Raw genomic sequence first — 25,175 nt, 5'->3', positions numbered from 1 at the left:
AGATAATGGGAAAAGAAGCTGAAGCACAGGATTAGGCTTCACGTTCTAATGGAGGGTAGAGAGAAGTTCATGGAAATGGTTGTCATATTCTTTCCTCTCAGGAACCTTAAGAAAAAAAAAAAAAGATTAAGGCACTTTTTATACTTTCTTTCACTGGGCTTATCACAGGTTAGTATTGAAACAAAGATGTTTTCTGTAGTTATTATTCAAGTATAGAAAGAACTGGGAATAAAAATTGTTTGAGTTGGGAAGAAATGAACAAAAATATTTATCCCGCCCATCCTGACTACATTCTCTTTTGCAAACCTGTTCTCTTTGAAAATCCCATTTGAACGCATCCAAGTATCTATCACTCTTAGGTTTTGCAGGAAATAATTTGGAAGAAAATGTCAACGAAATAAAGAGGTAGAAACTGGAGGATGGAAAGAAGCTAATGTTTCGTGAGTCACAGAACTTCTTGTATCCTCACCAAGATTCTTCAACCCTGCATGTCCCACCTGCTCGGTCTACTTATATGTGATGTAAAATCTCACACAGCTGCCCAGGATTCCTATATTTTTATGAGGAGCTTTTTTTTTTTTTTTAATTGCTCTCGGAGGAGTGAAAGGGTACTTGTCAACTAAAGTCTGTTTTTCCTTCATCTAGTTTCTGCTTTGCAAGATATCATAGCTTCTGATTTTATCTTTCTGGGCACATTGTTTCAATTTCTCTCTATAAGTAGGGAGTTCAACCAATTTTGTCATAAGGATGCCACACAGACATCTAGACATGTGGTGGGCAGAACGTTGCCTAGTATAGTCATCATATGCATCCTTAGAACACTACACAGTACCTCCCAATAAACAGAATCATCATAGCAGTCCTCATCAGGTGGTTGTGCCCAGAAAGGAATCTTTAAAATCGCACCTGTGAAAGCAGGGAGAAAATAAGTCATGGTTATGAGGCTGAAAAGGAAAATCAACCTGCTTAGTAATTAAAATACTGTTATAAAGTCATCCCCTGGAGCTTACCTGATTACTGTCAGAAGTGTAGAAAAATTTTGTTTACCAATGTTTAATAATATCTATTATGTTGAGAGCATGAGATAGAGGGAAATGTTTATTTTTTATGCTCACCTGTGATTAGCCCTCCAACAAGTGCTGTTGCAATGGATGAACCTAGCGCGGCTGCCTGACTGACCGTCTTAGTCCTAGGAGGCAAAAAATGCAGAATTGTTTGTCCAAGATGCCTGGCAATAAAAACCGCATCTCCTGAGGGTGTGCATGCCTGCCACCTTCAGGCCAGAGTGCAGCATGACATACCAGCAAACAGTTACTACAATTTTTCTTTAATCTCATATATTTTCTTTGAAACTCTTAATGTTCACAAATTCTTATAAGCACATATACAAGAACCACCTTTTTCTTCAGAAATGATGAAAATATCTTCCTCAGAAAGGGTTTCAGTTCAGTTCTGTCGCTCAGTCGTGTCTGACTCTTTGCGACTCTATGAATTGCAGCACACCAGGCCTCCCTGTCCATCACCAACTCCCGGAGTTCACCCAAACTCACGTCCATCGAGTCGGTGATGCCATCCAGCCATCTTATCCTCTGTAGTCCCCTTTTCCTCCTGCCCCAATCCCTCCCAGCATCAGAGTCTTTTCCAATGAGTCAACTCTTCGCATGAGGTGGCCAAAGTACTGGAGTTTCAGTTTTAGCATCATTCCTTCCAAAGAACACCCAGGGCTGATCTCCTTTAGAATGGACTGGTTGGATCTCCTTGCAGTCCAAGGGACTCTCAAGAGTCTTCTCCAACACCACAGTGCAAAAGCATTAATTCTTCGGCGCTCAGCTTTCTTCACAGCCCAACTCTCACATCCACACATGACCACTGGAAAAACCATAACCTTGACTAGACGGACTTTTGTTGGCAAAGTAACGTCTCTGCTTTTTAATATGTTATCTAGGTTGGTCATAACTTTTCTTCCAAGGAGTAAGCGTCTTTTAATTTCATGGCTGCAGTCACCATCTACAGTGATTTTGGAGCCCCCCCAAATAAAGTCTGACACTGTTTCCACTGTTTCCCCATCTACTTCCCATGAAGTGATGGGACCAGATGCCATGATCTTAGTTTTCTGAATGTTGAGCTTTAAGCCAACCTTTTCATTCTCCTCTTTCACTTTCATCAAGAGGCTCTTTAGCTCCTCTTTACTTTCTGCCATAAGGGTGGTGTCATCTGCATATCTAAGGTTATTGATATTTCTCCCGGCAATCTTGATTCCAGCTTGTGCTTCTTCCAGTCCAGCATTTCTCATGATGTACTCTGCATAAAAGTTAAATAAGCAGGATGACAGTATACAGCCTTGACGTACTCCTTTTCCTATTTGGAACCAGTCTGTTGTTCCATGTCCAGTTCTAATTGTTGCTTCCTGACCTGCATGTAGGTTTCTCAAGAGGCAGGTCAGGTGGTCTGATATTCCCATCTCTTTCAGAATTTTCCACAGTTTATTGTGATCCACACAGTCAAAGGCTTTGGCCTAGTCAATAAAGCAGAAATAGATGCTTTTCTGGAACTCTTTTGCTATTTCGATGATCCAGAGGATGTTGGCAATTTAAGCTCTGGCTCCTCTGCCTTTTCTAAAACCAGCTTGAACATCTGGAATTTCATGGTTCACGTATTGCTGAAGCCTGGCTTGGAGAATTTTGAGCATTACTTTACTAGCGTGTGAGATGAGTGCAAGTGTGCAGTAGTTTGAGCATTCTTTGGCATTGCCTTTGTTCTGGATTGGAATGAAAACTGGCATTTTCCAGTCCTGTGGCCGCTGCTGAGTTTTCCAAATTTGCTGGCATATTGAGTGCAGCACTTTCACAGCATCATCTTTCAGGATTTGAAATAGCTCAACTGGAATTCCATCACCTCCAGTAGCTTTGTTCATAGTGATGCTTTCTAAGACCCACTTGACTTCACGTTCCAGGATGTCTGGCTCTAGGTGAGTTATCACACCATCATGATACTCATTTGATTTTCTTCTTTTGTAAGCTGTCTGTTAATTTTACCAGAATTTACCAAGATCTTTTACAAGGTATTAAAAAATGTTCTGATGAAAAATATTCCATGATAAAATAGGCTTGCAAAATGCTGGATTAGACAAAATTAACAGCATTATTAAAGTTAGGCTGCCATGATTTGGAAAAAATGTCCCCTAAGTATATTAACTTCTCCTTGTTCTATGTTTGCCAATAAACCCAATTTACATTTTCATAATCTGAATAGACACATGTGAGTAAGTAGGCTTGACTCTAGGACAAAGTATTGTATCTACTCTGTGAGATATGTGTGAATTTTGCCCACACATGTGAATGGACTTTCCAAGGTTTGCCCCCTCAACTCCTCTTGAGTAAATTAAATTGTTGCTAAATCTGTATACCCAAGGACTAGACTCTTAACCATGAAATCTACCCCAAATCTGGCCACTGAGCAAGAATCAAGCCTACTTTCTCTCGTGTGTCTATTCAGATTATTAAAATGCAAATTGGGAAATGTTTCTTTGGCCCTCGGTTATGTCTCTTTGGCTTCAGTAAGAACAGTACTTACAAACTGTGGTCTGGATTGCTAAAGAAAAAACTCTTATCACTGGGTTTCTCCAAGAGTGAGAGGAAACAGCACTTGACCTTGGGGAATAGGAAAACATTCTTTCACTCACGAGTCAGATTCCTCCAAGGCTACAGTGATGATGCCAGCAAGGCCTCCTATCACACCAGGTAAGCCATGTAGGTTATGGACTCCACAGGTGTCATGGATCCTCAGTTTAGTAGTGAAAAGTGGCTGAAATTGTAAAAAGAGGAAGCCTTATTATTTTGTTAGCTATAGAGAGCCCTGTGACTAAAGTAAATGAACATGCAGGAAAATGTTTATCTCCAGGCCAGTTTCCCATCCACATCTGAAACCCACTTACATCAAAGAATCTGAATACACTGGTGGCAAAACTTTTCATTTCAGTCTTAAGTAGGTGGATGTGACAGTAAGTGATTTTAAGTCCTGCTCATTCTTACCTACTGGTGGGATCTTAAATCCTCTGAAAAGAGCTCAGAGTCTTTAATTACACAAAGCAAACATCATCAACAAATGTCAACCACAACAAAAACTGAGAAAAGTAATACAAGTAATTAACATTCAGTTCATATTGTTACAAGTAACGAATATTCACAAAAGAAGGCAAGAAAGAGTAGAAAGCACTGGAACACTGACACAATGAGTGCTCCAAGGAGAGGTGCTTAGGAAAGGACTTTTCATAGGTTTCTCTGCTGGTGGGATATGAGACGGTGATGGGGCAGGTCCAAAGTTTGACTGAGAGTGTCTGTTAATACTTACAGTCAGGAACTTGAACCCAAACACGGAGACCGCTCCTGCAATGCTCCCAATGATCATAGCACAATAAGGGGGAATCTCCATGTCCGCACAAGTGCCCACAGCCACTCCTCCAGCCAGAGTTGCATTCTGAATGTGAACCTGCGTGGAGCACAGAAATGTGAGCGAGAGGAGCTGGAGTTTAGAAGGACTGTAGCAATCTCAGGGTCGATGGATTCCACATACATTCTTTAGTTGGGAGGGTTATGGATTCTTATTTAAGAAGGCTCTTTGTAGTTCCAGAAGGCCTTTCTTCCCAGCAGTTGACCTGTGGTATCTTTCTTATAGGGTTCCTTGGTTGTTCACGAGAGATCGAGTTAGTAAGACTAGGGTGGGGAGGGATGTGGCAGAATCAAGAGAAGTTGTGGGAGAGTGGGAATATGCAGCAGTTATTCTGGCAGTGTTCTGCCTCTTTACGCAGCTTTGGAATGCGTTTATAGTTACTGTGAACTGAAACAGGCTTATGGCTGCTGTGTGCTTTGCTGAGTCCTTGATGTTCCACTAATCAAGGACAGGATTTAAAGGCATTGAAATGTACGTATTACACATCAAAGACAACAGCTTTTGCCAAGTGTCACTGTTCTGAGAACATCTGAGAATGGAGAAAAGAGGAACCAGTTTCCATTTACCAGAATTCCTCAGAAAAATTATATTCTGGCTGTTCTGCCAAAGGAAAAAAGGTTGTCAGTACTTTTGAAAGAGATCCACTGAGCCATGCATGATTGCTTCTTTTAATTGTTTTCATTTATTTTTCTCATGAAACAATTTGTAGAGAACTGAAAGACATGTTCTTAGCTATGTTTAGAAATATTTTGATACAATATCTTTTTTCTCTCTCAGCTTAGAAAGAGTGGCCGATTTGAGGATTATTCCTTCACTGACATTTCTTTAGCTCATAGGCAAGAAACTAAAAAGACCATTATGGGGGATTTTTAAAAATGTTTTATTTCGAAATAATTATAGACATGTAAAAGTTGCAGAAATATTGCAGAGCATTTCCATATATACCACATCCAGTTCCCCCCAATGTTAACATCTTACATCATCACAGAACTAAGAAATTAGCATTGGTGTACTACTATTGAAGACCTTATTTGAATTTTACCAATATTCCCACTAATATCCCTTTTCTTTTCCAGAATCCTATTCAGGATCCCTGGAGAAGGAAACGGCAACCCACTCCAGTATTCTTGCCTGGAGAATCCCATGGACTGTAGCCTGCCAGGCTCCTCTGACACGGCTTAGCAATTAAACCACCATTCAGGATCCCTCAGTACATTTAGTTGTTATTTCTTTGAAATATTTGCTGTTAGAAAAATAGAACCAACTTGCATTCTCCCACTCTTTTTCTACCCTTATAGAAAGTGCTGTTTCTAAGAAAGATTTTCTGAAAACTTGGGGACAGTTGGCTCTATCGGTAAAGAAACATGTTTCAGATCTTTGATTTTTTGCATGATTATATTCCTGTGTGCATGCTCAGTCGCTTCAGTCATGTCCGACTCTTTGCAACCCCATGGACTGTGGCCTGCCAGGCTCCTCTTGCAACCCCATGGACTGTGGCCTGCCAGGCTCCTCTGTCCATGGAATCTTCGAGGCAAGAATACTGGAGTGGGTTGCCATGCCCTCCTCCAGGGGATCTTCCCAACTGGGGGATTGAAACTTTGTCCCCTGCATCTCCTGCATTGCAGGCAGATTCTTTACCCACTAAGCCACCTGGGAAACCTGACTATATTCCCTGTAAAACTGTAAATTCCTTGATAATATTTTTTTAATTTGTCACAGTACAGATCTGAAAAATAAGGGAATGTTATTTTCAGATTATTCTCCAAGGTCTGCAGTGTTGTGATTTGTTCGGGCAGCTCAGCAGTGATGCAGAAATGAGTTACTCATCAGAGCAGCCATCAGGGTCACTTAGCAAACTTCCATGGGGGTTAACATGACACTCACCATATTGAGCTTGCCTCGGCTCTCGAGAAGGCTGGAACATGCGTAGGCTGTGACCACGGAGGCAGCGAGAGAGAAGTACGTGTTCACGATGGCCCTGTACTGTTTCTTTGCTTCATCAGCAGTGGCAGAATTAAAGCTAGGCCAAAATATCCATAAGAAAAGAGACCCTGCAGTAAATCACAGAAACGGATATTATTAATCGTTCTGAATATGAAAGACAGTCCAGAGGAAGTCGTTTACCATGGGCACAGACATGCTGTCTTTACTTTTAGGCTTTGTTGTCTAAGAGTTAGGGGGAAAGAGAGGCATTCCCTTGTGTCTGAGCAAATAGACAAGAATCAGGCAACTTCATCCCAACTCACCAATCATCGCAAACAAGTCCGAGTGGTATACAGACTCTTCATTGGGATGTTTTTCTTTCAATCCTGATCGATACAAGATGCCTGCTACAGCCAAACCAAAGTAAGCCCCAAAGGCATGGATGGTCATCGATTCTCCAGTATCAGAGGCCTGAGGGGGGAAAGCATTCATGTAAATAGAGGTGACACTCAACACAGGAGGGAGGTCATTAAGGACTGCTTCATGCGTTAAACAAAAAAGATCAAGAGCGAGAATGAATGTGTCAGAGAAAGGGGAATAAAACAGGATCATGTAAAAGAAAAGGCACGGGCATTGGAGCAACACAGAACTGACTTTCAGTCCTAGGTCAGGTACTTCTCTGATGTGACTTTAGACAAATTATTTCTACTTCTTTGAATCTCCAGTTGTGTGAAATGGAGAAACGTTACCCAGCCAGTACAGTTGTGGTGGGATTTAGATGGGACCGTGTTTTTCAAGGGCTAGGTCCTTAGTGGGCACTCAATACAGTTCAGGTTACTTTTTCAGGTTACACAGATTCTTAGTGCGATATTAGGCACTGCACCTGATACAAAATAAGCATGACTTTTGCATTCATTGACTCTGCTATGATGACATGAAAACCAATTGAGGTCCAAGATTCATTTGAAGAAATGTATTTTATGTCCCTCTTTAGAACACTGAGTGGATATGATGCAGTTTCCTACAGTTCTTGTCTCTAGAGGGAAAGTTCAGAGTGCCAAACCCAAGGCATTGCTGTGTACTTATGAAAGTAGAAAAATGATACAAATTTGTTAATTTACTTACATTTTCATGCTTGATAAACTCTTACATACCTTTCAGGTTCAGTTTAGCTGTCACTTTCCTCAAAGAAACCTTCCTTGATTCCACAATCTAAATTAGGTCTTCTAGGTATATTTCCTCAGAGCCCTTCTATTTATTTTTCATTGTATGTGTTGCAATTTATAGTAATAATTGTGTGTGTGTTTGTGATTCTATGGGTAGGTGGTTGAATGTATGAATATTTGTTGGATTTCTGTCTCTCCCACTAGACTGTAAACTCTATGAAGAGACGTTTGCAACTGAATCACCAACACATGATACCTAGAAATTTGCCAAAGTATTTGTTATCAAGTCATATGTTCAATAGAAGCATAAATGGACACAAATTTGAGCAAACTCTGGAAGGCAGTAGAGGATGGAGGAGCCTGCTGTGCTGTAGTCCATGAAGCCCCCAAATGATGGATACAATTTAGCAACTGAACAACAACAAGAATAAATAGAATACTGGAGAGTGCCCGACATATTCAATTTCCCTTGGGGGAATCAATCAGATTTTCATGGAGGGGAAGACATTTGATCAAAGTTTTAATAAAAGACTTTGAAAGGGCAATTCATTTAGTAGTTGAAATATAAATAGGAATTGGTCATTGATAGAAAGTGTATTTACATAAAAAGAATTGTAGAGCTAGGAAATTCTGGATTTGAATTCAGATTCAGGCAAGTTGGTCATTTAGTATCTGTGATAATCAGTTTCATTGTCTATAAATGAATCATAATAATGCATCATAATACCTGTCTAACACTGTTGTGGTGTCAATGCAATTAGATAATGTTTATAGAATTTCTAGTTTATGATAGTTACTCGAAGGATGACTATGATTATTACTTGCTATGGTGTCACGGCCACCAAGGTTTGTCCCTGCTTATTTATGGTGGGCATCTAACGTGTGTTGTGCTGTTCAAAGCTAGGTAAGTATCAATTGAACCCTTACCCATAATATCTTAAAAACCAGATATTCATTGGCAGCATAGACAGTAATTTCTAAAATTGTCATGATCAGCATCTGGACTGGACTTGTTTTACCCAGGACAGCTCCAAAAGAAATCAGAACTGTGACTGTACTGAAGTCTGCGTGTATCATGCTGAGGGAAGAAGAAAGAAGACGTTGAAAACCAATGCGCAACTTAAATATGTGAGTTGTAATGAATATAGCATCCCCTTGTCCAGAGTTCAAACCCCCTCTCCCCATCTGTTCCCTCCCATCAGGTGCTTCTTCCAGACCTACTTTTGTCCTCTCCCACTTCCTTGCCCACCTCCACCTCCATTCACCATGCAATCTTTAGTTACTCTCGCATTTCCTTTAGCCTACCTGTTCTTTACTTCTTTTAGGGTTTTACCTTATTTCTGTTGATCTGATAAATGAATTACCTTCTAGAGCCTTTACATGTCAAAAACAGCCTCAGAAAAATTACTAAAGAAGGATTTTTGCCCTCTCTAGCTAAAATGAAAGGAATAATAATTTTATGGAAGGGGATTTCTTATACCCTTAAGGGCAAATCAGAGAGCATATACACATGAATATATGGCCCAGTTCAGTTGAGCAAGGCATTGATTTAGATCCTTGGATCCCAATGATCTTTGTTTCATGGAAGGGAGACAATCTGCAAGCTAGTTCAGAGGCTGACTTTTAGGAGACTAAGAAGAGAAACAACTGCTCTGAAAACACAATGATTGGAAAGTAATGGGTGCTCACTTTTTCATTTCTATTAGGAATTTCTGTCCGTGGCTACGAAAGATCCCCTGTATAATAGTGCCCCATTGGAGTCCCAGAGCAGCTATAAGTAGGTTGATGCCCACACCACTGAAGCCATATTTCCACAAGAAGGTCATGAGGAAGCCGAACCCAGCGAATACCATAATGTGCACATCTTGGAAGACTGCAAAAGAGGAGAAAGAAAAAGAAATCTGCATAAGGGGAGCACTGAGAAAGTGTGACATCATAGTATATTCCATTTACTAAGTGCTGCATCTTTTTCAGAAAACACCACAAAAGGAAAGTTAACTGCACAGCCAAAGGCTGGGTTGCAGTGCCAGTGTGGCTACTTACCCGCGAGGAGACCTTGGGCAAGTGATTGAGCCTTTTCTTGGAAAACTATGCACTATCATACCAATATGTCTTTCATCCTCTCCCTGAAGAGTTTTCTGTTACTTTTCACGCTGAGGATACCTTTGCTAAATACAGTACCAGAATCACCTGTTCTTGCAGACTTTCCAAGTACTCCCAGGGAAAATTAATATTTCTTCCAGTTTTCCCCAAACCTCAGCTTTAGCAGTTGTTACATTGGATTACCATTTATTTACCACGTATCATACTGTAATAGTTATCTGATGAGGGGTCCATTACCTGCACTAGATTGTGAGTTTCCCGGTTGAAGGGTTTAGGGCTTTCTTATCTTTTGACCCCCGAATCTGTCACAAAAGCCTGCATATAAAGAATGAGGCACTATTGACTAAATGATTGAGAAGGTATCTTTACGTCTCAAATGGAAATCTTAACAGATCATTATTTAAGTCATATAGATTGATGTCTTTGTTTACACTTTCTAAACCAATGGAAGGAAGGCTGTATCCTCTCGAGGAACAAATTCTTGACTTAGTTCTGCAGATGGAGGCTGAGGTTCCCCCAACAGTGTCACGTGATCATGTGACCTTGGGCAAATCACCTTGGGCAAGTCACCTCTCCTCAGGGCATTTTGGCGTTCTCATTTGCAAGCCTACTGAAAAGGCTCTATTCCACATTTTCTGGGGCTGTAGGGTTTCTGTCGAGTGACAGCTCTCACTTCTCTCTGAAAAACGCTCTTGTCCAGTCACAGCCCTTCCCTTGGGTCACCTGAACCCAATGACTGGTTCACAACAGCATCCCCTCGCCTTGGGAAAAGAGCCACTTGAAGCTAGACAATCCCAGTCTCAGAGTTTCCTAAGGTCACCTGAGGCTTTCTCTCTCTGCCTGAACCCTTCTGCTGCAGGTATTGATCATAAGACATGCCCCAGTAAACTTCCTTCAGGCTAATGTTGCTCGTAGAGTCTATAGCACCTTCCTGGGGGCTCCCCTTGTCTCTGTAGAGCTTTCCTGACTTTCCTTCCGACATAACTTGTATATCACATTTTTTTCAAACTTTGCAAGTTAAATCCGATGCACTAATCTGTAGCAGTGATCATACACCTGGAAGTGGATAAAAATGCTGTGTTTCCAAGGATTCCCAGTATTTGAAAAGGGCTGGTTGGAAGTATGGGAACTCACCCTACAGCCTTATTCCATGACAGATCCCAGGACAGGCAGAGGTTGGCATCATGTATTGAATCACAAGGGTCTTTTGGTGGTCTAGAAGCTAGTCTCATTTGTGCATGAGTTCAGCAAATGTTAAGAATAAAGACAATGAGAAAACCAGACCCAAACTTCTAATTCAGGCACACACAGCATCAGCCTTTTTTCGACCCCATCCAGGCAGTGAGTCTTTTGATCATTTTATTGTTCATTGGCTCCACCTCCCAAGAGAGTCGGTATGAGGAGGGTGAAAAGGGAAAAAATAAATTTCTGAAGATTCTCTTTCCTTAGCAGCTTTGAAGGAGGTCTCAGAGAGGAGAATGCTGCAGTCTTTTTTTCCTAGTGAGATAATGCATACTGGCAACAATTTGACTTATACCCACATTCTGAATGCCCACCTTCATCTCATTGCCTATCCATCCAGAAAACTAATGAATTGGGATTTTACCTGACTTATCAACAGGCAACTGTCAAATTGTTTGGCTTTGGAAATATAGGTGACTATATATATATATATTTTTTCTTTACAAATTGTTTTTACCACTTTTTAATGTAAACGTTTGATTTAGGTCATAGTTGGAGTGGAGCTCAGAGAATATGCCTGACTTACTGACTTGCTATGATTTTATTAGACCTTTCTGAAACTCAGTTTTCCTCCTCTTTTAAAGAACAGTTTGAATTTGATGAAGTCTAACGTCTCTCCTAGCTCTACAACTTCCTTTGCTGATGTTTATTTTATTGATGCATAGTTGATTTACAATATTGTGTTAATTTCAAATGTACATATAACATAATAATTCATACCTGTCTGTCTATATTCTTTTTCAGATGTGCTCCCATCATAGGTTATTATAAGGGTTCCTTGTGCTGAACAATAGGTCTTTGTTGTTCATTTTACTTTGTTTTTAGATCAGACTCTAAGATCCAGGGAAATTAGATAATTTACTTATACTCACAAAGCTAAAATTAGAGTAAGAACCCAGTCTACTGACTTCACTGGGTTTTTTCATTACTTCAAGCTACTTTTCTAAAATTTTTTCTTTTTTTCCCCCTAGAGTGCTCTTGTTCCTCCTACAGTCTGCTGATTTAAAAATATGGAGTAGCCAACTAATTTAAAAATTGGCTTAGCCAATTTTTAATGACTCACACTAGGAGGAATAATTCTTCAGATTCCATCCTTCTCCCCCTTTGGTGGTAAATCAGACATTTCCCCCCTTTATTTTTAATTTTTCTTATACAAATTTTTCATACCTACAGAAAAGTAGAAGACTAGTATAATGGACACAAATATATCTATCACCTAGATTTAACAGTTGTTAACATTTTGCTATGTACATGCTTCATCCCCTATTTTTTCTTGAAATATTTTGAAGTAAATAACAGACATGACATTTCACTTCTAAACACTTATGTATCCCTAAAAATTTAAGGACATTTTTCTACACAATCATAACACCATCATCATTCCTGGCAGAATAATCACAATTTATAATTATAATCTAGCACGTCATGTTCAGATTTCCCTAGTTGTCCCCAGAGTAGCTCTTACAGCTGATGGGAAACCAGATATGCTGTAGGAGGGAGGGATGTCCTGCGTTGACGGTGGTCCGATTTTTTTTTCTCCTGTAATCTCATGCTTGTTACTGCTTTTCGCCACAAGGGGGCCTAAGAACCTCAAGAAAGTGAAGTCGCTCAGTCGGGTCCGACTCTGCGACCCGGTGGACTGTAGCCCACTAGGCTCCTCCGTCCATGGGATTCTCCAGGCAAGAGTACTGGAGTGGGTTGTCATTTTCTTCTCCAGGGGATCTTCCTGACCCAGGGATGGAACCCAGGTCTCCCGCATTGCAGGTAGAGGCTTTAACCTCTGAGCCACCAGGGCAGACCCCTAGAACCTCATCTATTATTTAAATTGCTAAAGAGAGCTTACAAAGTTGACTCAACAGATAATGATTCTGTATAAAAGGTATGGATAAAAAGGTTTATAAACAGTTAGGATGATGCATTATCTTTCATCCTGCTCTAGAAATTTATTTGTGGGTAAGCACTAGGGAGAGGGTCATCAAGTCAGTTTTATGGCGCAGTTCAATTATGCTGCATTAAAGGAATTCTTTATGGAAGGAAAAAGGTATTTCTTTACTGGTTGGAATTTCTGTGAAGTACTCTGACAGGTTTCAAGGACTGCCAAGTCTCATCTAAATCAGATATTCTCAATAGCTGGCAATTTTTAAAAATTGAATTATAATTGATTTAAAAAATTGTGTTGGTTTAAGGTACTGTGATTCACTTTTTTTTTTTTCAGATTACATTCCATTATAGGTTTTTACAAGATATTGAGTCAGATTCCCTGTGCTATATAGTAAATCCTTGTTGCTTATTTATTTTAGGTAAAGCAGTTTTTATCTGTTAATTCCATACTCTTAATTTGTCCATTCCTCTCCTCTTCGGTAGCCATAAGTTTGTTTTCTGTGTCTGTGAGTCTGTATCTGTTTTGTATACAGATTCATTTGTATTATTTTTTAGATTCCATGCATACGTGATGTCATATAGTATTTGTCTGTTTCTGTCAATAGCAGGCAATTTTAGCCTCTAAAGTAAATTTGGCAATGTCTGGTAATTTTATTCTGTATTTTACTATCACATGTAGCTTGGACCAGGATATCTTTGAAAGCCCTGATAACTTTAAAATGTAATTGATGATTTCAACTCTCCTCTTCCACCACCAACCACAAACAAAATGAAACAGAGCCTTCTTTCCCCTCTACCTCCTGTACATGCCTGCTGCCTAGAATGTCCGCTCCTCCCCACACCCGACTTTTTTTTTGGGGGGGGGGCACTCTGTGTGGCTTGTAGGATCTTAGTTCCCTGACCAGGGATTGAACCTGGGGCCCGAGCAGTGAGAGCACTGAGTTCTAACCACTGGACCTCTAGGGAATTCCTCCACCTCCAATGCTTCTTTACCTGGCCTACTTCCAGATGACTTTCAAGGACCAGGCGCTCTGCACAGTGCCGCTGGGCACGGCTGCAACACTGTGGGTGCCCCTCTGGTTTTAGTTCATGTGTTTATGTGCTTGTCTGTGCCCATTTACCATTTATTCAGATAGACTGTTGAACGAGTACTGCCGGTAAGGCATGCTTCCAGGGGAAAGTGAGTGCAAGCGTTAAGGTAGGAATCTCTAAATGGCTCGTTCCTTGGAGACCCAGCAGAAGGTTTGGCAACTCCAGCTTTTCCGGAGATGCCTAGTTTATGCAGGAATAAATGACTCACAGGTGAGGGCCGCTGAGAATTTGCCTCTTTGGGATTCTAGGGCTCTTATTCAGAGAAAGGATTCTTCTGGATCAGATAGTTAAAACTGTTCAACTCACTCTCGAATTAGAAGCTGGTTGGCTGGTTTGGTTTGGTTTGTTTGTTTTTTAATGACTGAGGGCTGGCAAGCTGTTTGCATGCAGATAGCGATTGGTTCTTCGTGAGTTCCAATCTTTTGAACCATCTGGGGTTCGTCCTGAACTTATCTTTTCTGAAAGTAGTATCCCAGTAGTGGTATCTTTCCTCCCCTACTTTCACATATTCTGTTTTTATATATTTCAAATATTTGGAAAAAATAGTACAATGAAGAGCTATGTACTGTTTCCCTAGATTTATCAGTTGATAATATTTTCTGTATTTGTTCTCTCTTTCCAGATATATCTCTCAAACCATTGAAAAGTATGAGATTTTGCCCTAAACCACTTCAGCGTGAATCTCCAAAGCAAAAGAGCATTGTTTTAAATAACCACAGTATTATCCTCACATCTAAAAATATAACATGGATACAGTAACATCCGATTTGGAATCTATATTTGAATTTATTTGACTGTTTCCCAATTGTACTTTTATAGGATTTTTTGACCCCCTTTATCTACTCAAGTTTCATATATTTTGTTTGTTATGTGTCTTTGTATGCATGCTCAGTCGCTCAACTCTTGTGACCCCATGGACTGTAGCCTTTCAGGCTCCTCTGTCCATGGGATTATCCCAGCAATACTGGAGTGGGTTGCCGTTTCGTCTTCCAGGGGATCTTCCCAATCTAGGGATCGAACCTGTGTCTCCTGCATCTCCTACACTGGCAGGTGGATTCTTCACCACTGAGTCACCTGAGAAGCCCTTATTACATGTCTTTAGACTCTTTTAATTTAGAGTCTCTCACCAGGCTTTTTTGGGTTTCCCTGTGGCTCAGCTGGTAAAGAATCCGCCTGCAATGAGGGAGACCTGGTTTCAATCCCTGGGTTGGGAAGATCCCCTGGAGAAGCAAAAGGCTACCCAATCCAGTATTCTGGCCTGGAGAATTCCATGGACTGTATAGTCCATGGGGTTGCAGTCAGACATGACTGAGCGACTTTCACTTCACTTCACACCATGCTTTTTACTGGTGGTATTGATTTGCCTTTAATATGGAATGTACCACAGTTTGCATTTGTTTATTTCACCAAAATTAGAATCAGACTATATATTTTTGGCAAGACTATGAATACAGATGGTGTTGTGCAATTGCCATTTCATCATACCAGGTAGCACATAATTTGTTTGTCGTACTACTGGTGATGATACATCAGACCACTTGCTTAAGACTGTTCTGCCAGATCGCTTCCTGTGGATATACCTTTCATCCTGAGTTGCCCAATCACTTTTTACCTAATTTTAGCAGTCATTGGTGAACCTTGCTAGAGTCAATTGTTACATTTTTTAATTTCAAAATTATAATTTTTGTATCTATTACTTCTTTTGTAATTAATTAGTTGGCATTTGTATATAAAGAACTCCAATCTGATCCCCTTACCCTGCTTTAGGGTATATTTCTATGGACTCAATGAAGCCTTTTTCCTTTGTTTCAGTGTGTTATAATCTATCATCATCACACTATTCTTATTCTTAAACCTCTGCTGCTGCTAAGTCGCTTCAGTCGTGTCCGACTCTGTGTGACCCCATAGATGGCAGCCCACCAGGCTCTGCTGTCCTTGGGATTCTCCAGGCAAGAACACTGGAGTGGGTTGCCATTTCCTTTTCCAATGCAGGAAAGTGAAAAGTGAAAGTGAAGTCGCTCTGCCGTGTCCGACTCAGCGACCCCATGGACTGCAGCCTACCAGGCTCCTCCGTCCATGGGATTTTCCAGGCACGAGAACTGGAGTGGGTTGCTATTGCCCCCCAATTGAGCTAATTGGTGTTCTTTCACGTAGGATCCTGTGTTCTCCTGACACATCCCCGTTAGTGTATACCTGCTTGGTTTACCTTGTGCTTTCTTTGCCATGACCTGGAATGAGCCCCTCAGTGGAGAAGGTAGTTAGAAGCCAAGATTTCAGTTCTATTTCTACTCACTGCTTCCAGTTCTTTCACATAAACAAAACTGTTCAACTCAAAGGCAGCATACCAGAGTCCAGCATCTTTTTGTTAGATTATAAAACACAGCATGTTAACTCAGTTATTGTAACAATTTCAGGTATCATTTAGAATAGAAGCAAATAATTTCCTAGGAATTGTCTTCTGGCACTTTTAGTAACCCTTTGCCTGTAACATATATCTAGATTGCTGAATCTCTTGTAATAAATGAACTGAAGGAGGAATTCTCTGGCAGTCCAGTGGTTAGAACTCGACACTCTCACTGCTGTGACCTGGATTCAGTCCCTGGCTGGGAACTAAGGTCCTTCAAGCCTTGTCGTGGCCAAACATGAGTAAATAAATAAATAAAATCTGAATAAATATAGGGACCTTCTTAAATGGAGATTTTAAAAATAAATCCTTGTACTAATCTGTTGCTGTATCTTCCGTACTTCTTCAAGTGTGATCAATGTACAATGTAACAAGGTCACACATGGACAAACGATCCACTCAGAGTGACAAGACAGGCTAATGGATTCTAATGTTTAACAGAGGATGAAGAATTCATTGATGTGGTTTTAATGTCCCATAAGCATTAAACACCTTGTGTTTGTAGAATTTCTAATAGTCTTTAAAGAGCCTTCTTCTTAAACTCTACTTTTCTCTAGTCTTTCTGCGTGTTAGCAAGGATTAGTTCATAGTCGTGTGCCTGCGAGCTCAATCAGGTCCAACTCTTTGCGATTCCATGGACTCTAGCCCACCAGACTCCTCTGTCCATGGGTTTTTCCAGGCAAGAGCACTGAGTGGGTTGTCATTCCCTCCTCCAGGGGACTTCCCACTCCGGGGGTTGAACCTGTATCTCCTGCGTCTCCTGCTTTGGCAGGTGGATTCTTTACCACTGAGCCTCAGCCACAGTCGGGCCTCATTTCTTGTCAAATTATTGGCCTCAACAAAGTGGTCAACTCTTTGCTGGGTGCCATGAAAGCCAAAACCATGGAGTCGAGCTAGTTTCTCTGGGGCCCGTCATTACGTGCCATGTGACGTCGGGTGTGCCACCCACTTCTGTGGTTGTGCCCTGGGATGGGTTCAGAGGCCAGGTCTCTGTGACCTCTCCCCTTTCTCGGCATTGCACAGCTGAATGCAGTAAGTGAGAGGGATGAATAAACTTATATTCAATTGAATTTGTTTCAAATGTAAATTAATATCCCACTTGATTTATTTTTAGAGCTTCCCTGGTGCCTCAGATGGCAAAGAATCTGCCTGCAATGCTGGAGACCTGGGTTCGAGCCCTGGGTTAGGAAGATCCTTTGGAGAAAGGCACGGCAACCCTGTCTAGCATTCTTGCCTGGAGAATCCCATGGACAGAGGAGCCTGCTGGGCGACAGTCACAAAAGAGTCAGACACAACACAGTGACTAACACACTGTTAGTGTGAAAAATTCATGACTTTCAGCATACTGCAATTGAGAACTCTCGTAATGCACTGTAAGCTTCTTAGATGGGAACTGAGCCTTTTCTGTCTTGAATCCCTGCGCTTGGCACAGTGCATGGTGCTAGGCTGCTGCTGCTGCTGCTAAGTCGCTTCAGTCATGTCCGACTCTCAGCGACCCCATAGACGGCAGCCCACCAGGCTCCCCCGTCCCTGGGATTCTCCAGGCAAGAACACTGGAGTGGGTTGCCATTTCCTTCTCTGGAGCATGAAAGTGAAAAGTGAAAGTGAAGTTGCTCAGTTGTGTCCAACTCTTAGCGACCCCATGGACTGCAGCCCACCAGGCTCCCCCGTTCATGGGATTTTCCAGGCAAGAGTACTGGAGTGGGGTGCTTGCCTTCTCCAATGGTGCTGGGCAGGCACTCTCAAATATTTGTTGACTTGAACTTTGCTTCTTAATTAGTGAATGTTTCATAAACTTCCCTCCAGTGACTTATGCTGTTACATAAGTTTGGTGTACATAGGTTGTTTTGAAATGTGGGGAAAAATATATACATATAATCAGTAAAATCATGTCATTTCTAGGGCTGTTCTACAAAGTATTTTAACCAGTGAGAAGGTAGCTGAACTGGAAGATTAGCACTAGGTGGAATTTTACATCTTGAGAGCCACCTCACTGAAGAGAGAACTCTTTTCCCTTTTGCTTTATAATTTATTACAGGGTAGTGAATATACTTCCCTGTGCTAGACGACTAGGACTTTGCCCATTCTATATATAATAGTTTGCACCTGCTAATCCCAAACTCCCAGGCTATCCCTCCCTGACCTCTCTTCCTGCTCGGCAACCACAAGCCTGTTCTCTGTATCTGTGGACCTGTTAGAAAGGAGAACTTTGAATTGTATATAGACTGGGCTGTGGAGAGCACTTTGAATGCAAGAAGACTGTTTTCCATGTAAAATGTCACCTTGTCTTCTGGTTACTGCCTTTCTTCTGGGCTCCCAGGGGCCTCTATTGCTTGAATCCTCCCTCCTTTATCCTGGCCCCTGCCTGTGTCCCAGCCCTCCTACCCTTACGGTGAGGAAGAGGTTGTGGTGTGTGTGTGTGTGTGTGTTGTTTCAAAGTACATTGATTGTTAATTATTATTATTATTGACAACTGTGACTTGATGTTTCCTCTGTAAAATGAAAAAGCACCCTGCTCTTGACATCATTCTTTTTTGATTCCTCTCTTGTTTTCATGTATGATATAGCTGATATAATAGAAAATCCTGTGAGCAATACTTTCAAGTTGGAGCCAGAAGAATAGATGATGAAATGAAATGTACAGAAGCGCACAGAGATGAACAGAATTCTTTTCTGTTTTGGTGTTCTTGAACTTGCAAATTGTAAAATTCTTGCATCCCAAATCCTTTCGGATATCTCTGTAAAGAGAACTAGATGTGGACTCAGAGCCTCTGACTTACAGCCCTAACTGTATCCTTTACTTGAGATGGTGCATTTTGACTCAGCAACTCTAGGTCATAATTTCTACTCGAGAATGCCCCCCATTATATATGTTCCCTCAAAAAATGTAGAAATAAAAGAACAAATGTCACATTGTTTTTGAAAAGCTTAGAGATAGGCTGTAGAACTATAATAAATATTGCTATTAGAATAATTTAATACAATTTAACATTTAATAAATAATAAATTATTTATACCTCACTAAAAAACCAGTCTATATAATAGGATTATGTTACTTCCTCCCCCCCACCAGTTAACAAGGTGAGGAGTATGCCTGGCTCATCATAGGCAGTCAGTAAATGGTAATTATTATTGTTATACTAAATATTTCGTAACCTGTTCTTCCAAACTTGAAACTAAATCCTTTCTTTCTTTCAGTCGCCATTCCCAGGGAAGGGTTCTGCTTTTAAACTATGTTGGGTGCTCACAATTCTATTCTCATCTCAGAGGAACAGCCTTCCTTTCAGAATATTATAAAACCCTCAGTACAGCATTTCCAGGGCTTCCCTAGTGGCTCAGTGGTAAAGAATCTGCCTGCCAATGCAGGAGACGTGGGTTCCATCCCTCCGGTAGGAAAATACCCTGGAGAAGGAAATGGCAACCCAGTCCAGTATTCTTGCCTAGGAAACCCCATGGACAGAGGAGCCTGGCGAGTTGTGGTCCATGGGGTCACAAAAGAGTCGGTCATGACTTAGTGCCTAAACAACAGTATCATTTATATCCTGTATCATCCTTAATATCCCTTCTTATACCTTAGGGCTCTCACATGAAATCCAGGTTCCCTTTCCCCATTACATTTTGTTTCTAGTTTCTCCTCCAAAGTTAACTCTTAAGTCTTTTTTTTCAGTGGGGGAGGGATATTTTTATACCTTGCAGAACTAGTAATCAAAGAAAAGGCAAGTCATTTACCTAAATGGGAAGGAAATCTAGAAAAGAGGGGATATATGTATACATATAACTGATTCACTTTGCCTCACGACAGAAACTAACACAATATTGTAGAGCAACTATGCTGCTGCTGCTGCTGCTAAGTCGCTTCAGTCGTGTCTGACTCTTCAGTCGTGTCTGACTCTGTGCGACCCCATAGACGGCAGCCCACCAGGCTCCCCTGTCCCTGGGATTCTCCAGGCAAGAACACTGGAGTGGGTTGCCATTTCCTTCTCCAAAGCAACTATACTCCAGTAAAACATTTTTTAAATTAAAAACAGAAAAAGAAGGTCAAAAATCGATCAATTAATTCAATTCTCAGCTTCTTGTTCTGATAGTTTCACACATACGGATTCTGTCCAAACACATGAACTGCAGAGACCAAATGTCCCAGCATAAACTTATATACCCTTAGCACTCAGAACTGTCACATAATTCTACAAGGGGCTCCAATGTAGAGCGCTACAGGTTACAATATCCACAGACCTCCCATTCTGAGAACCCAAAAATGTACGATAAGAAGCACGGCTCACTCACGGGGATACGATTCCATGGTTTTCTCCACGTCCATGGCAGCTGACTCAGTCTCGTTGGGATTCCTGGAAGTGTTCACACTCGTTTCATACTGAACAAATAATGCAAATAAAACAATCATGACAACTTCCAGGCCAATGGCCATGAGAGGGAACTTGAACCTCATGTTTGTGGCAAAGGACAGAGGCACACTGAGGCTTCCCGGGCTGTGGGAGGCTGATAAGGCAGAGGGGCTGCGCTGCGTGTGGAATTAGGCTATAAGCTCAAGGCACTCCAGTGACGCTGCAAGAAAAAAAAGGGGCAAGACTGGTGAAAACGCCCATCCACTGGAGAAAACTGTGCTCTGTAATCAGATTGCTGTAAATGCTGGTTTGAAGAAAATATGGTGTAGATTGACAGCAGCCCACTGACAGAAATGATCCTTTGCACACAGTGTCTAAACTCTTTTTTCTTTCTATTACATTTTAAAATTAAAAATGCTGTATACCAAAATGATTAAGTGTTATATATATATATATATATTTACATACATCAAAGTATATATAAGTCCCTTGGAGAACAAGGATATCAAACCAGTCAATCTTAAAGGAAATCAACCCTGAATATTCATTGGAAGATCAGTTAAGTTCAGTTCAGTCACTCAGTTGTGTCCAACTCTTTGCGACCCGTGGACTGTAGCACTCCAGGCCTCCCTGTCCATCACCACCTCCCGGAGTTTACTCAAACTCATGTACATTGAGTCAGTGATGCCATCTAACCATCTCATCCCCTGTCACCCACTTCTCCTCCTGCCCTCAATCTTTCCCAGCATCAAGGTCTTTTCAAATGAGTCAGTTCTTTGCATCAGGTGGCCAAAGTATTGGAGTTTCAGCTTCAGCATCAGTCCTTCCAATGTATATTCAGGACTGATTTCCTTTAGGATAGACTGGTTGGATCTCCTTGCAGTCCAAGGGACTCTCAAGAGTCTTCTCCAACACCACAGTTCAAAAGCATCAATTCTTTGGCACTCAGCTTTTTTTATAGTCCAACTCTCACATCCATACATGACTACTGGAAAAACCATAGCCTTGACTAGATGGACCTTTGTTGGCAAAGTAATGTCTCTGCTTTTTAATATGCTATCTAGGTTGGTCATAACTTTCCCTCCAAGGAGTAAGTGTCTTTTAAGTTCATGGCTGCAGTCACCATTGACAGTGATTTTGGAGCCCCCCAAAATAAAGTCTGCCACTGTTTCCCCATCTATTTCCCATGAAGTGATGGGACCAGATGCCATGATATTCGTTTTCTGAATGTTGAGCTTTACGCCAACTTTTTCACTCTCCTCTTTGACCTTCATCAAGAGGCTCTTTAGTTCTTCTTCACTTTCTGCCATAAGGGTGGTGTCATCTGCATATCTGAGGTTGTTGACACTCTGGCAATCTCTATTCCAGCTTGTGCTTCCTCCAGCCCAGCGTTTCTCATGATGTACTCTGCATATAAGTTAAATAAGCAGGGTGACAATATACAGCCTTGACATACTCCTTTTCCTATTTGGAGCCAGTCTGTTGTTCCGTGTCCAGTTCTAACTGTTGCTTCGTGACCTGCATACAGGTTTCTCAAGAGGCAGGTCAGGTATTCTGGATTCATTGGAAGGACTGATGCTAAAGCTGAAGCTTCAATACTTTGGCCACCTCATGTGAAGAACTGACTCATTGGAAAAGACCCTGATGCTGGGAAAGATTGAGGGCAGGAGAAGTGGGTGACAGGGGATGAGGTGGTTGGATGGCATCACTGACTCAATGTACACGAGTTTGAGCAGATTCCAGGAGATAGTAAAGGGCAGGGAAGCCTGATGTGCTACAGTCCATGGGTTCACAAGGAGTTGGACATGACTGAGCAACTAAACAACAGAAGCAAAATGATTGTTTTATACACACACACACACACACATACATTCTTTTTTAGATTCATTTCCCACATAGAGTGTTACAGAGTATTAATTTGAGTTCCCTTGCTATACAGTAGGTTCTTATTATTCATCTATTTTATAATAGCAGTGTGTACATGTCAACCTCAATCTCCAATTTATTCCTCTCCCATACTTTCTCCCTTAGCAATCAGAAGTTTATTTTCTAGACTTTTGAAAATGGCTATTTCCACTGTTCCTTCCCAGGAGGCTCTATAGGAGTAGGTTCAGAGGTTTAACTTTGGGAACACATAGGTATATTCCCCACTTTGATTTCTGGTTTTGCATTGGCCCAAAGGGTGCTCAAGATAATTCCAACAGACAATACATGCAAAGTACTCATGTTGATAAGCTCTACATGAGGTTGTAAAATACCGAGTAACAGAGAATTCCCTGATAGTTCAGTGGTGAGGACTCCATGCTTCTACTGCAGGGGGAATCCCTGGTTGGGTTTCTCCAGGTTCAATCCCTGGTTGGGGAACTAGGACCCCAAAAACCACACAGGGTGGCCAAAAAAATACAAAAATTAAAAGAAAATGATCATCCCTCATAAAAAAAAATAATCCATCAAGTAACAAATTATACATTGCATGGAGATCTAAACAATATCAGAAAGCTGTGTGGTTTTAAACTATTCCAAAAAATGAGAAATATTGGAGTATTTATTAAACATTGAGAAGTTCAGATTTGTTGCCCTTCTGGTTATTTCAATGCCCTTTGCACTGAAATAAGCTCAACTATCTGTGATCTGGGGAAAGTACTTGGGCTTTTCACTCAAGCTGTCCTCTCTAGGCATCTGGAACATTCTCTCCACACACTCTTTCCCCATACCTCATGCACATCATTCTTAGTTCTTAAAATGTTTCTTCCTTCACTCCCATTTTTACCCAACTTCTCACGGTCATCTCTCATTGAATCACGATCTCTTCTTCCACAGCACTTCTCACCATTAGTTGGTTGTGTGTGCTGTGTTTATGTGGTGTGTGTTACTTAGATGGCATTTTAAAAAGCAGCTGTCTCCTTGGCTGGCTTGTTGCATCTTGAGCACCAGGGCTGCATCTTTGCTGCACACCATTTGTTATCTAGAGTCAATGCCATGCCAGCCCACAGTGGACTATTGATAAATACCATTTAGATGAATTAAGTTCAAGACAGACTTGAAGGGGGCAAAAAAGCTCAGAAGGCAGTCCAAATGCTATGCAGAAGGGCAATAGAGACAACCTCATTTCACAAACTGCTTTTAAATTATGGTGTGTAGAACCGCAGCTGTGACCTTAATATTGCTGTTTGCTCTCTCATTATTCTGGTCAGCGAGGGCTTCTTATCAGGACCTCTGTGGCTCGAACAAAACTGAAGTCAAGCCCAGTGTATGAAGCTTAGAAGGATCAAAGATGGCATAAAAGGTGCATGGCACGCAATGGGTGTGCTCACCCTTCAAGAGTTGAGACATAGTTGACATCCCCTTTTTAAGGAGGTCACTTCTTGCTACTTTCAGAATTTTCAGACCAATGTTTGACTAATATCAGAAATGCTGCTGTGGACATTCATGTACAAGTTTTTGTTGTAGACATATTAATATGTTTTTATTTCTCTGGGGTATATATAGAGGGCTGGAGTTTCTATGTCACATGATAACTATGACTAATCATTTGAGGATCTGCTAGGCTGTATTCTAAAGTGGCTGCACCATGGGAACCCACTCCAGTATTCTCGCCTAGAAAATTCCACTGACAGAGGAGCCTGGAGGGCTACAGTCCACAGAGTCACAAAGAGTTGGATGTGCCTGAGCACGACCAAGGGGCTGCACCGTGTTATGTTCCCACCAGAAGCGTAGAGGATTCTGTTTCTCCATGCCCTCATCAACACTTGCTGTTGTCTGGATTTTTGACCCAGCTGTTCATTCCAGTGGGTATGAGGTGCCATGTCCTTGTGGTTCTGATTTGCATTTCCCTGATAACTAATGATGTTGAGCGTCTGTTCATGTGCTTTGACCATTTGCATATCTTAAATGTCTGCTCAGATCCTTTGCTCATGATTTTTTTAAAGTGTTGCACCAATTCAGGTTCTTGACAGAACTCTGTCACTAACTCAGATACCATATAAAGTGAGTCTCAAACTGCCTTTGTCATAATTTTTCTCATCTTTAATGTGGCTGAGGACTCTCTTCCATCTCAAGAAGTTGTAAAGACTAGGTAAGAGAGAATATATGCAGGTATTTTATAAATCAAAAAGAGATGAGAAATCTAGGTTATTAAAAAACTAACAAAGTGGAAAATATATAGGGCAGTTTAGGGGAAATTTTGAAACCTTGGTATAAGTACATGCACACCAAGGATAATCTGGAAAAATAAAAACATACTATTTAAATGATAAAACTACTCAAGTGTTTATATCTTATCAACATTAGGGATCAGAAGAGATTTTAAAAGTTTCTATTTTGAATAATTTTAGGTTTAGAATAAAAATTTTAGGTTTATCTCTATTGCAAGGCAAAAGAGTTCCTTATTATCCTTCACGCAGTTTCTTCTAAAGTTGACATCTAACATAATCATAACATAGTGGTCAAAATCAGGAAGTTAACACTGGAGCAATACTGATGCTCCCCTGTCCATGGGATTCTCCAGGCAAGAATACTGGACTGGGTTGCCATGCCCTCCTCCAGGGGATCTTCCCAACCCAGGGGTCAAAC

At 41.1% G+C, this 25,175-nt stretch overlaps 1 protein-coding gene across 1 annotated transcript; it reads right to left on the bottom strand.

Annotated features, from left to right (window-relative positions):
• Window positions 1-45: 45 nt before the first annotated feature.
• RHAG (Rh associated glycoprotein) lies at window positions 46-20,707 on the bottom strand. Its single transcript, XM_005905110.3, has 10 exons — window positions 20,545-20,707; window positions 9,228-9,411; window positions 8,466-8,616; window positions 6,696-6,843; window positions 6,334-6,500; window positions 4,351-4,488; window positions 3,683-3,804; window positions 1,116-1,189; window positions 833-906; window positions 46-105 (listed from the first exon to the last, which is right to left on the bottom strand). Exons 1-10 carry the CDS (start codon window positions 20,705-20,707, stop codon window positions 46-48), a joined length of 1,281 nt encoding a protein of 426 aa, XP_005905172.1.
• Between the last annotated feature and the right edge of the window lie 4,468 nt (window positions 20,708-25,175).

This window comes from Bos mutus, chromosome 23 (genome assembly GCF_027580195.1).
Source record: "Bos mutus isolate GX-2022 chromosome 23, NWIPB_WYAK_1.1, whole genome shotgun sequence".
Lineage (NCBI taxonomy): Eukaryota > Metazoa > Chordata > Mammalia > Artiodactyla > Bovidae > Bos > Bos mutus.
The sequence above is the reverse complement of the archived record's forward strand: the minus strand, read 5'-3'. Positions and strand labels throughout refer to the sequence as shown.

Bases quoted from the DNA above. Each gene is read 5' to 3' on its own strand.
- RHAG (XM_005905110.3), bottom strand. From the start codon at position 20,707: ATGAGGTTCAAGTTCCCTCTCATGGCCATTGGCCTGGAAGTTGTCATG. The intron at 6,501-6,695 runs GTGAGTTGGGAT...GATTTACTGCAG, and splicing joins GGACTTGTTTGCGATGATTG to GGTCTCTTTTCTTATGGATA. The intron at 907-1,115 runs GTGAGCATAAAA...CTGCTTTCACAG, and splicing joins TGTTGGAGGGCTAATCACAG to GTGCGATTTTAAAGATTCCT.